Source organism: Neolamprologus brichardi, chromosome 7 (assembly GCF_056152115.1).
Source record: "Neolamprologus brichardi isolate AB-2024 chromosome 7, ASM5615211v1, whole genome shotgun sequence".
NCBI lineage: Eukaryota > Metazoa > Chordata > Actinopteri > Cichliformes > Cichlidae > Neolamprologus > Neolamprologus brichardi.
Genome location: NC_142110.1, coordinates 2,762,501 through 2,776,195, shown reverse-complemented (window position 1 = coordinate 2,776,195; position 13,695 = coordinate 2,762,501). Strand labels below are relative to the sequence as shown.

At 45.8% G+C, this 13,695-nt stretch overlaps 1 protein-coding gene across 1 annotated transcript in view; it reads right to left on the bottom strand.

Annotated features, from left to right (window-relative positions):
* Positions 1-13,613: 13,613 nt before the first annotated feature.
* LOC102784361 (putative polypeptide N-acetylgalactosaminyltransferase 8) overlaps positions 13,614-13,695 on the bottom strand; it is an 8,072-nt gene continuing 7,990 nt past the window's right edge. Inside the window, exon 11 of the mRNA XM_087844589.1 lies at positions 13,614-13,695. This exon is cut by the window's right edge and continues 38 nt beyond it. Coding sequence (XP_087700715.1) covers positions 13,614-13,695 — 82 coding nt within the window.

The following is a 13,695-nucleotide window of genomic DNA, read 5'->3' as shown; positions in this document are numbered from 1 at the left end:
GAGCCGTCGTAAGACCTCGGCTTTTTCCGGAGCACTCACCCCAGATGCCTCGGATCGAAACATTTCAGCTAATGAAAGCAGACCGACTCACATTTGCTCGTCGTGTTTTTGAGATGAACATCACCAAACTATCCAATCGATCCTTTTTTCTTCTCCCAGAATGTTAGTTTTGATATTTCTATTCCGCGTTAAAGCACATTCATGCCACTTAAGCTCTAAAGAAAAGATGTTTGAGGGACACGCAACAGTATTTTCCCATCACGCTCAGATGTCGGTTCACTTTTGTATCTTGATGACATATTTCCCCATGCTCGTCGATGACATCTCCGTGATTTGGTTGAGATGAGAAATGTAAACGTGCATCTCCACTGAGATTCTGGTACTCATGAGCTGAAATGCTTCCAGCGTGTTATACACAAGCTCAGCATAATTCTCTGCTCTCTGATTGGCAAGAAAGTTCTGGACACCCTGCACAAATGCTTCCCAGTGCTGCTGACTTCACTTTCCTTTTGGACATGTCATGAAGCACGAGTTCACGGATAAAAGTAACAGGTGATATTAGCTAGTCTGTCTGCATTTGGTTACAATGTAGCTTCTGACCTAATTTGCAGACTTTATGAGACCTTATCAACGTTACACATGTAGCAGGATGGTTTAAGCGAGGCTCTATCACCTCCCTCCCTATGCTCATTGACGACATCTGTTGTCGCTCGCTATTTGGTGGCTGCATTTTAACTATGGGGCGCCGTTTGTAAAGTGAAACATGCTGAAATTAACGGCAACATTTTTCCACATTTAGCTCAAAACCTTACAAAAACATGTTTTTTCGAGTCATTTTTTTTACAACATTTAGTAAAATATTTGTAATTTTTCATATTTAAAACACAATTTTAAATGTTAAATATTAAATGTTAAATCTAAATGTTAAATGTTAAATCTAAATGTTAAATCTAAATATTATATTTAAATCTAAATGTTAAATCTCATTGCTACAGGAAACTAACTATATACTATATGGATCAACGGAAATACCAAAATAAAAGCTTTACAAAAACCTCCGGTGTAAAAGTGTGCCGGTAGGTAGTGGACAGATTGTCCGAAAGTCTCCTTATATTTCAATCGCATCGCTATGAGTGCAATGTTAATTTCTGCCGATAAGTTCCACTTTGTTCTTATTGTTTGCTGCGGTGATGATGTCACATGCTTTTACGACGGTCCTGCCGTATCACGAGTCGGAGGAGCACTAGGCATGTTTTTCTCCATGAGTGCGGGGGAATAGCGATCTCCAGCCGTGTGCGTTCCTGTGCAAATGTGAGTCAAAATCCCTCCAGTTCTACGAGTCTATTTCCACTTATAGCACGGGTTGTACTTTGATGTTAATTACAGGGGGTTTATGCTAGGAGATTTATCGAGATTGGTAGAGGCATGTGACTTACCACCGTAGCATCTAGCATAGGATCTGTGTACCGCGGTTGTGTTATTTAGCCACTAGAGGGCACTGAAGACCATGTAATTACTGACCTTTCCTAATTTGGGGACATTAGGTCTTTTCTGTTGCCTGAGATATGCAGATATTCTTGTTTCCTGCCTGTTCAAATGGGATTGTGGGACTTTCTTATGTCAGGGCATTCAGCTGATTATTTGTGTTACAGTTCATTATATTGGCATAATGTTGGGAAATAACGATTGTTATATTTACATGTGAAAATTGTTTCTCCTTGTTTCTTGTTATTCAGAACCACACGTCTGTCCATCCCTCCCACATCCGTTAAGTATGCCTACTGCTGTACTGTTGAGCTGCTGTTAACTTCCATTAAAGTATATCCGGACATCACTCTCTGTGCCCCACTCTCTGACCGGAGTTTAAGTCCTGAGGGAGCTATCAACCCAGCATCCCAGAGATAACTCTCTAACAAGTGGTCCTTCGAGCCGGATAGATAGCTACACTGAGGACAACATGGAGTTTCAGCACCGGGATATCCCTGACATATCCGTGCGACGGAAAACTCAGCGAGAGAGACATCTCCCGGCTTACTTTGATGATTATGAAGTTGAATATCAACCCAAATCAGGTACATCCACTGATAAACCAACAGCAGGTGCAGAGGCAGGGATGGCTATAGATCAGCGCTCTGCCAAGCAGCGCTCGACCTCTTCACGATCACATGCCTCAGGTTCTCAATGCAGCAAACCTAGATCCCAGGCTAGTGGACACTCACCTTCGGGAGGCTCTGTAATCGCAGGGCTAACTGATTTGCAGACAGCGATGTTGGAAGAGAAGATGAAGGGCATGGAGCTAGCAGAATTGCAGCGGCAGATGATGGAAGAGAGTCTAGCTGAGGAACAGTGTTTAATCTTGGATGCTCAGGCCCGGGAAGCCCTCAGTAAGAAGGAGGAACTATACATGCAGCAAGAAAGGCAAAGACGTCAATTAGACGAAGAGGCACGTACTGCTCACCACACCAGAGAATCTATTACCAGACGTTTATCAATGCAGCGTCGACTCAAAGAGAAGGAGATGGAACTAAAGAAAGCTTCCCTCATTGCTGCTTTTCTTCGTGATCAAGAAGATGGGCTGCCACCACCTAGACCTTTAAATAACTGTGAGTATGACTCGGGCCTTCAGGCTTGCAGCAGTGGAGTAAACTCCCAAGTGAATCTGTCGGAGCAGCCAGCACATAACGGACAGCGACGTAATATGACCAGCTATGTGAATGCTTTCCCACCTTCGATCTTGCCAGTGGATGCATCAGTACCAGATACGCAGCCCTTACATCCCACCAGCTCCTCGGCTGACCTGGAGCCAGTATCTGAACCTCTCCATGGGTGTCCAACGCAACATATCGGTCCTGCTATGGATACTCCCTCAGCTGGTCATCAGTATGGTCAGCAGCTAGGTGGAAATCAATCCCCTATTACCTACTCGACTCAGACTCTCCGACCTGCAGCAGAGGACAGCTTTAATATCCCTAACCGACAATCACAGCCTCCTGGAAAGGTGAAACATCAGGGATGGCTTCCTCCAGTGCCATACACAACACCCAGTCAGTTTCTACCGCTTCCTGATTTACAGTCCCGCCTGCGGGATAAAGTCGGACCAGCTGGCTGTGGGCCCACGGCGCCGTCTTTACGGTCAGAGATACCGTTGCCACCTACTGACAGCAATGGCAACAACTTGATGGAACTGCTAATTGCCAGCTCGTATGGGATCCCCAAGCTAGCACTACCTTCTTTCGCCAGTGGTAAGGAAAGTGATTTTGCACTTCTTAAGATGGCTCTGGACAGTCTGCTTGGCAGCCATACTCATCTCACAGAGCAGTTCAAATATCAAATCCTTCTGGAGCAGTTAAAACTACCAAGTGCTTACAAACTAGCACAAGCATATATGCATGATTCCCTGCCATATACTACAGCACTCCAGGCTCTCCAAGACAAATATGGTCAACCTCGTCAGCTCGTACAGAGTGAGCTTGGATCTATCCTGAACTCTCCCCAAATCCGGGTGGGGGACCCAGAAGCCTTCGACAATTTTGCTCTGGATGTGCAGGCTTTAGTAGGTATGCTTAGATCGCTGGAAGGTGAAAACGGCTACGAACTGCGATGTGGCTCTCATGTCGATAAGTTACTGAGTAAGCTCCCAGCAAGCTACAGAGATGGGTTTGTTGAGTACAGCCTCAGTCGTGAGATACTGAGAACTGGAACTGACAAGACATATACCCTGCCAGATTTTTCGGCCTGGCTCCAAGTGAAGTCGCAGGCCAAGCGCATATCTAGTAGGGCAGCCGACATGTTTCAGGACCAGACCAAACAAGGTCAGAAAGGCAGGAAAAGCCAAAGATATCCTTCCACTGTGTATTACAACACAGACAACAGGAAGGGGGATGGAGCTCATCTGGAACCAGGTCATCGGATATCTCCCATCAAAGGGAAGATTAAGCCAAAACCTTATTGTCCATACTGTGACACTCGTGAGCACTACCTTAATCTTTGCCCCAAATTTAAGACACTGTCCACCACCCAAATTGCAGAGTGGATCAAAGATAAAGGTTGTTGGCGTTGTGGACGGAATCACGCACCTGATGTGTGCACCCTGAAGGCACCCTGTAAAGCGTGCAAACAGCAACATCTTACAGTGCTGCATGAGGTTTGCCAACAGGAGCCCAGGAAAGTCCTGATGGTTGGCACTACCCCAGATACGTCCACCATCTACATTGATCACCCAAACCGTCCTCATAAGGTCCTGCTAAAGGTTGTGAAGGTGTATCTGTACAATGCTGAGTATTCATTAGAGACCTTTGCTGTACTAGATGAAGGTTCTGAACGATCCATCATCCTACCACCAGCCGTGCAGCACCTCAATCTAGGGAAGGAAGCCGAGACACTTCCATTAAGGACTGTTCGTCAGGATGTGATTCACCTGCAAGGGGCCTCGGTCTCCTTTGAGATTTCCCCTGCCCATGATCCTAAAGTGAGATACCAAATCCATCATGCCTTCACTGCTGACAAACTGGGCCTCTCTGAGCACAGTTATCCAGTTAAGGCACTCATGCAAAAATATGCACACCTGCAGGGACTCCCACTTTCCCCTGTCGACAGGGTGCAGCCTTTAGTCCTTATTGGCTCAGACTTCCCTCATCTGCTTGTCCCAACGAAACCTGTACGGTCTGGCCCTCCTGGGGGTCCATTAGCAGTCTGTACCCGCCTTGGATGGGCTCTGCAGGGTCCAGCTAACTTAGCCCAGTTCGCTGGGGAAGAGCAACAGTGTCTCTTTACTGGGTCTCCAAGCAATGATCTCCTTCAACATGTAGAACGATTGTGGAAGGCGGATGTACTCCCATACACAAATGTGAAGATCGCAACACGTTCTAAGGAAGATCAGAAAGCACTTGAAGCTCTTGAGCGGCGCACAACCAGAGTGCAGGTGGAGGGAGTGACAAGATATGCAACGCCCCTCCTCCGTCGCAAAGACAGTCCTCGCCTCTGGGCACCCAGGCTGGCCTTGCTACCACAGTTACGGAGTACTGAACGTCGGATAGCGAGAGACCCAGGGCAGACTGAAACCTATTGTCAGGAGGTGCATAAACTGGAGGTGGTAGGCTATGTTGAGAAACTATCACCTGAGAAGGTGGATTGTTCGGGCGAGTCATGGTATCTACCCCACCATGTAGTTCACCACAACAACAAGGCTAGACTTGTATTCAACTGCTCATACCAATACAATGGGCTAAGCCTCAACAGCCAGTTGCTTCCAGGTCCAATTCTGGGACCTTCACTGCTTGGGGTCCTCCTCCGCTTCAGGGAGCATACTGTGGCCATAAGTGGTGACATCAAGGCAATGTTCCACCAAATTCGGTTGCTGCCCGAGGACAAACCTCTGCTCCGCTTCCTGTGGAGGTCCATGAGGAAGGATGAGGAGCCAAGCGTGTACGAGTGGCAGGTTCTGCCTTTTGGTACAACGTGCAGTCCTTGTTGTGCCACCTATGCCCTCCAAAGACATGTCAGGGACAACAGCCAGGGTAATGAAGATATCTTGGGCACGGTGGAGAGGGCCTTCTATGTCGATAACTGTTTGCATAGTCTCCAATCTGCAGAGGAGGCTAAGACACTCATAGATCGGATGTGGGAGTTACTCGCCAAAGGAGGATTCGAGATCAGGCAATGGGCCAGTAACATTCCATCGGTGGTAGAGCACCTGCCAGTGGAAGCCAAAGCAGCCAGCACAGAGCTTTGGCTCTCCCAGCACAGCCAAGACCCAGAAGAACCAGCTCTGGGCCTTCGTTGGAACTGTCTCACTGACCGCCTTGGATACAGGCATCGACTTGTGGAGTACTCTCTGCCCACACTGAGAAATGTTTACCGGGTGATGGCATCGCAATATGATCCTCTAGGCTTCCTCATACCCTTCTCAACTCGAGCAAAGGTTCTAATTCAGGATCTTTGGAAGGCAGGAGTTGGATGGGATGAACAAATCCATCCTACGGCCCTACTAGAGAGATGGACACAGTGGGAGAAGGAAGTAGTGTACTTGCCACAGGTGGAATTACCAAGATGCTATGTCCCACCAAGAGCAGACGCCGGGAGACCAGGTAGAGGGGCTCACATATTTTGTGATGCCTCCGAAAGAGCCTATGGAGCAGTAGCCTATCTGCGAACACAGGACTCCCAAGGCGACGTCCACGTGGCATTCATGATGGCGAGGTCAAGAGTAAGCCCCCGGAAACAGATTTCTATGCCACGTTTGGAGTTATGTGCAGCTCTTGCCGGAGCCCAATTGGCTAGAGTACTGGAGACCGAGCTGGCCTTTCAACCCAGTGACATCACTCTATGGAGCGACTCAACAACAGTTTTGACCTGGATCCAATCTGATTCATGCCGCTAAAAGGTCTTTGTTGGTACTAGGATTGCCGAAATACAAGATCTTACTGAGGTGTCAAGTTGGAGATATGTCAACACCAAGGACAATCCGGCTGATGACCTCACGCGAGGGAAAACCCTTCTTGAGCTGAGTCAACCAAACCGTTGGACTCAGGGCCCACCTTTCCTTTTAACGAACCCTGATACCTGGCCAACTCTCCATGAAGGTGAAGGTCAAGAAGACGATGGGGAGCTGAGAGGAACAGCATTCTGTGGAACCACCACCACATGCAGTCCACAGCAAACGGTGCCAATTTCCAATTTTGGCAAATGGAGTGAAGTGGTTAAGGCTACCCATCAGATCCTTCATGGGGCGGCTGCTGATCACGAAAACCATGTCATGACTGCTACAGATGCATCAGCTGCTGAGCTGCATCTCCTGAAACAAGCTCAAAGTGATAGCTTCCCCGAGGAATTACAGGCCCTGACTGCTGGTAAGGCAATTCATAAGCAGAGTCGCCTGCTAACACTTGCTCCGGAGTATGACCCGGCTATTGGGCTGATAAGAGTTGGGGGAAGACTCAGAAGAGCAGAAGGTCTGGACTTGGATGCCATGCACCCCATAGTCCTTGACCCGCAGCATCCGGTGACTAAACTACTGATCAGACAATATGATGAGCAGCTGTTGCACCCTGGGCCAGAACGAGTGTTCGGGGAGATGAGGAGAAAATATTGGATTCTCCGAGGAAGGGAGGCAATCAAGCGGCACCAGCACAGCTGTGGTGAGTGTCGAAGGTGGCGAGCCAGTCCTGATATTCCTCGGATGGCAGATCTACCCCCCGCGAGGCTACGCCTATACAAACCACCCTTTTGGTCCACTGGAGTCGACTGCTTCGGCCCTTACAACATCAAAGTAGGACGGCGCACCGAAAAGCGTTGGGGTATCATATTCAAATGCATGACTACGAGCTGTGTGCATCTTGACCTGTTGGACAGCATAGATACCGATGCCTTTCTCATGGCTCTGCGTCGGTTTATTGCACGCCGGGGAAAGCCATATGAGATCCTATCTAACTGTGGTACCAACTTCAGGGGAGGAGAGACCGAACTGCGGTCTAGTTTCTCAGCTCTTGAAGCCCCCATTAAAGAGCAGCTGGCGGAGCAGAGGATTGAGTTCCGGTTTAATCCACCAGGTTCCCCCCATTTTGGAGGTACTTGGGAACGGGAGATAAGATCTGTGAAGACAGCTCTTCAAGTGGTGTTGGGAGGTAATACGGTTACAGAGGCAGTTTTGCAAACTGTGCTGATCGAGGTGGAAGGGATCATTAATGCAAAGCCTCTCGGGTATGTCTCTTCTGATGTAGCGGATCCGGATCCAGTCACACCCAACTTATTGCTAATGGGGCGACGAGATGCGTCACTCCCCCAGGTGATTTATGCTTCAAGTGAGATGCTGGGAAGACGGCAATGGCGCCATAGTCAGATTCTGGCGGACCATTTTTGGTCCAACTTCCTGCGTCACCATCTGCCGGATCTTCAGAGGAGACAAAGATGGCAGGGGGAAACTGACAACTTAACCACAGGACAAGTGGTTATGGTGGTTGACTCACAACTACCGCGAGCGCAGTGGCCTATTGGAAAGGTGGTCAAGGCCTGTCCAGGGCCAGATGGTCGGGTGAGAGCTGCTGAGGTGACAATCAAGGGACAGTCATATCTTCGACCAGTTGCCAGATTGGTCAGACTCTCAGCCTGGGAGGATGATGAGGACTGGAAACCCAATGATGCTTAGACTTTCGGTTGAAGAGCAAATTTACTACTTAAATTTGGGGGCGGCTGTGTCCGAAAGTCTCCTTATATTTCAATCGCATCGCTATGAGTGCAATGTTAATTTCTGCCGATAAGTTCCACTTTGTTCTTACTGTTTGCTGCGGTGATGACGTCACATGCTTTTACGACAGTCCTGCCGTATCACGAGTCGGAGGAGCACTAGGCATGTTTTTCTCCATGAGTGCGGGGGAATAGCGATCTCCAGCCGTGTGCGTTCCTGTGCAAATGTGAGTCAAAATCCCTCCAGTTCTACGAGTCTATTTCCACTTATAGCACGGGTTGTACTTTGATGTTAATTACAGGGGGTTTATGCTAGGAGATTTATCGAGATTGGTAGAGGCATGTGACTTACCACCGTAGCATTTGTTGCGGGTTGGATCTGTGTACCGCGGTTGTGTTATTTAGCCACTAGAGGGCACTGAAGACCATGTAATTACTGACCTTTCCTAATTTGGGGACATTAGGTCTTTTCTGTTGCCTGAGATATGCAGATATTCTTGTTTCCTGCCTGTTCAAATGGGATTGTGGGACTTTCTTATGTCAGGGCATTCAGCTGATTATTTGTGTTACAGTTCATTATATTGGCATAATGTTGGGAAATAACGATTGTTATATTTACATGTGAAAATTGTTTCTCCTTGTTTCTTGTTATTCAGAACCACACGTCTGTCCATCCCTCCCACATTCGTTAAGTATGCCTACTGCTGTACTGTTGAGCTGCTGTTAACTTCCATTAAAGTATATCCGGACATCACTCTCTGTGCCCCACTCTCTGACCGGAGTTTAAGTCCTGAGGGAGCTATCAACCCAGCATCCCAGAGATAACTCTCTAACACAGATTGACTGTGGCTGTGTCCCAATTAAGAGACCGCACACTTGAAGTACGCGCACTACGCGTACTACGCACGGTGCGTACGAGAATTGCGGAAGTGAGAGGATTGTGAAATGGGACGGTCTACCCTTCGTCGCGCTGTTCAGGTTGCCTAGCAACCATGATACTAACCGCGAGAAACGTTACATACAGCTTTGTGTGACAGAAATGAAGGAGAAAAAATGTAACAATTTAACATTTAAAATTGTGTTTTAAATATGAAAAGTCAAATATTTTACTAAATGTTGTAAAAAATGAGTCGAAAAGTCATTTTAACTTTTTTGTAACAAACTCCCTTTTCCAGTATGATTGAATGTGTAGATTTTTAAAACAATGGTTTCCTTGTGTAATACATTCAGATTTGAATTGTGAATTCTCGTCTTCTGACTTATTCTAAGTTGAACAAATCTGTGTACCTTATTGGTTTTTCTACTCATTTCTTTGGGTGGAATTCCCAAAGTGGCATTGTTGGCAACTTTTGGCTGCCCCAGCTATCGTGAGAACAGTGAGTTTAAAGAACAAAGTACTGAATCACTCTTTTTATACCCTCATGATGCAACACACAGAAGGTATGCAGCCTATATTTGGCTCATTTATTGTACTGATACTGGCACAGTTTCTATTGACAGGGATCCCAAACCTCATCGTTTCGGTTAAGTAAACATTTCCCTCAATTAGCAAGCATCTGCTGACTAATGCCACTCCTTCAATCCCACAGCCCTACCTAGACATTAGACACCATCTAGTTGTTTGGAAATGCTGATGGAGAAAAAAGTAAAAGGTGAATATAAAGGCAGCTAAGATGAAAGAGGGGAATAAATGTGTAAACAAATAATGCAATCATCATCATCATCATCATCATCAACTTTATTTATAAAGCACTTTAAAACAACCACAGCTGACATAAAGTGCTGTACATTGGAACTGTAAAATAAAATTACATGAGATATAAATAAAAACCAAATAAAAGAAGAGTGAAATCATTAATTAAATAACTACTTCAATTAAAAGAGAAACTAAGTCTCACTGAGGTTAAAAGCCAAGGAATAAAAGTGGGTTTGAAGACGTGATTTAAAAGTGGACAGTGAAGGGGCCTCTCTAACGTGCATGGGCAAATTATTCCATAATTTTGGAGCCACAATAGAGAAGGCCCCGCCCCCTCTGAGCTTCCTTCTGGATCTCGGTACCTCCAGGAGCAGCTGGTCAGCTGACCTGAGAGACCGACGGGGTGTGTGGAGCTGAAGAAGCTCATAGAGGTAAGGCGGGGCAAGACTGTGAAGGCATTTAAAAACAAACATAAGAATTTTAAAATTAACTCTAAAAGACACAGGCAGCCAGTGCAGAGAGGCTAGCACGGGGGTTATATGCTCTCTTTTTCGAGCTCCTGTTAGGAGTCGTGCAGCCGCATTTTGAACCAGCTGCAGACGTGAGAGCAACGACTGACTGACCCCCACATAAAGTGAGTTACAGTCGTCCAGGCGGGAAGAAATAAAAGCATGGATCACTGTCTCAAGATGCTGCCTCGAAAGAAAAGATTTTACTCTTGCCAGTCGCCTTAAATGATAAAAACTGGACTTCACCACTGCTCTGATTTGGTTGTCCAATTTAAAACCAAGGTCAGTAACAACAGGTTTAAAATAGACTTCCAGGGGTCCCAAATCTACAGAAGACGACTCAGAGGTACCACTGGGTACCACTAGTTTTAGAACCAAAACCAGCATGAACTTTTTCAGCTACAGTAGCTCGTCTGTTGGACATGACAACACAGGCCAACAATTTCTCACCATGAACTGTGGCCCCCCCATGACCCTGGTTCACCACTGTTCCCCCGGTGGTGAGCTGCAGGTTTGAAGATGCTCTGACCCAGTCGTCCAGCCATCCCAATTTGGTCTTTGTGAAGATCTCTCAAATTCTTGCACTTGTCCTTTTTCCTGTTTCCAGCACATTAACTTTTTAAGAAAAAATTATTTCACTTGTTGACGCTAATGTGTACTTTGACAGAATATGTAAAGGTGTACTTGAGGAAAAGAGAATTAACATTGTTGCACAACGTGTGCTTTTAAGCTAAGACATTTGTTTCAAAAATTGGGAAAGCCTCAAAGTTTGCTGTTCTACTGTACTCTAATGTTTTGCACAAAATTTTAGGGTATTTCTTCTAAATAACCTGGTTTTAAAAACTGTTAAGGGTTCAAATATTGAGGAGGGTCATAGGAGGAAATCCAAAATAACAACACTGATCCGGCCGGGCTAAGTCAAACGATGATTTTAATGAATGCGCGTGGTGAGATGTACACTGCATAACATCAGCTGTAGATCTCTGCAAAAAAAATAACTTCAGATTGCTTTTGATTCATCAGGGTTAACGCCCCCTGCGTTAATGCGTCATCAGATACAATACATGCATACAGCAAATCAAAACCACAATGACTTTTAACACAGTTTGACAAGAACATCGCCTCGTCTCCATCCCAGGTGTCTTCCTGTCGCACGTCCTACCCGCGCTTATCTTCTGGAAAGTCAGGCACACCTTCTGCAACAAACTGTTCTGCACAATTTTACAGTTGCAAGCTTTTACAAAATATCATTTGAACCTTCATCTACCCCTGAGTCTAACTGCTGTGTAAGTGTGTGGGTGTGTGTGTGTGTCAACCTGAAAAGCACTCAGTTTCACCTCTCACCTCACCAACAGTTTAAAGTTACAGTGGGGCAAAAAAGTATTTAGTCAGCCACCGATTGTGCAAGTTCCCCCACTTAAAATGATGACAGAGGTCAGTAATTTGCACCAGAGGTACACTTCAACTGTGAGAGACAGAATGTGAAAAAAAAAATCCATGAATTCACATGGTAGGATTTGTAAAGAATTTATTCGTAAATCAGGGTGGAAAATAAGTATTTGGTCAATAACAAAAATACAACTCAATACTTTGTAACATAACCTTTGTTGGCAATTACAGAGGTCAAACGTTTACTATAGGTCTTTACCAGGTTTGCACACACAGTAGCTGGTATTTTGGCCCATTCCTCCATGCAGATCTTCTCAAGAGCAGTGATGTTTTGGGGCTGTCACCGAGCAACACGGACTTTCAACTCCTGCCACAGATTTTCTATGGGGTTGAGGTCTGGAGACTGGCTAGGCCACTCCAGGACTTTCAAATGCTTCTTACGGAGCCACTCCTTTGTTGCCCGGGCGGTGTGTTTTGGATCATTGTCATGTTGGAAGACCCAGCCTCGTTTCATCTTCAAAGTTCTCACTGATGGAAGGAGGTTTTGGCTCAAAATCTCACGATACTTGGCCCCATTCATTCTGTCCTTAACACGGATCAGTCGTCCTGTCCCCTTGGCAGAAAAACAGCCCCATTGCATGATGTTTCCACCCCCATGCTTCACAGTAGGTATGGTGTTCTTGGGATGCAACTCAGTATTCTTCTTCCTCCAAACACGACGAGTTGAGTTTATACCAAAAAGTTCTACTTTGGTTTCATCTGACCACATGACATTCTCCCAATCCTCTGCTGTATCATCCATGTGCTCTCTGGCAAACTTCAGACGGGCCTGGACATGCACTGGCTTCAGCAGCGGAACACGTCTGGCACTGCGGGATTTGATTCCCTGCCGTTGTAGTGTGTTACTGATGGTGACCTTTGTTACTTTGGTCCCAGCTCTCTGCAGGTCATTCACCAGGTCCCCCCGTGTGGTTCTGGGATCTTTGCTCACCGTTCTCATGATCATTTTGACCCCACGGGATGAGATCTTGCGTGGAGCCCCAGATCGAGGGAGATTATCAGTGGTCTTGTATGTCTTCCATTTTCTGATGATTGCTCCCACAGTTGATTTTTTCACACCAAGCTGCTTGCCTATTGTAGATTCACTCTTCCCAGTCTGGTGCAGGTCTACAATTCTTTTCCTGGTGTCCTTCGAAAGCTCTTTGGTCTTGGCCATGGCGGAGTTTGGAGTCTGACTGGTTGAGGCTGTGGACAGGTGTCTTTTATACAGATGATGAGGTCAAACAGGTGCCATTCATACAGGTAACGAGTGGGGGACAGAAAAGCTTCTTAGAGAAGACGTTACAGGTCTGTGACAGCCAGGGATTTTCCTTGTTTGAGGTGACCAAATACTTATTTTCCACCCTGATTTACGAATAAATTCTTTACAAATCTACCATGTGAATTCATGGATTTTTTTTTCACATTCTGTCTCTCACAGTTGAAGTGTACCTCTGGTGCAAATTACTGACCTCTGTCATCATTTTAAGTGGGGGAACTTGCACAATCGGTGGCTGACTAAATACTTTTTTGCCCCACTGTATAACTGCACCTGTAATAAAGGCTAATTGGGTGCCAATATGTTTAAACATCTGAATGCAATATCAATACTGCAGATTGTATTATTAATGCAATGGTAATGAGGATGATTATGAACAATAGCAGTAAAATATCTCTCCAATCTCAATAAACCTTTATCAAAAATGTCACATGAATAATATTGAAAAGAAAATACATTTTATCCCACACATCTAACAACAAATACATTTAATGTTCAGTTAATTCAGATGTAACACACTTTAAAAGGATTTGACTGTGCGTTGACTTTGCCATCTTTGACCTGTACATTCCTGTATTAGAAGTTTCTGGTTCTTAATTTCC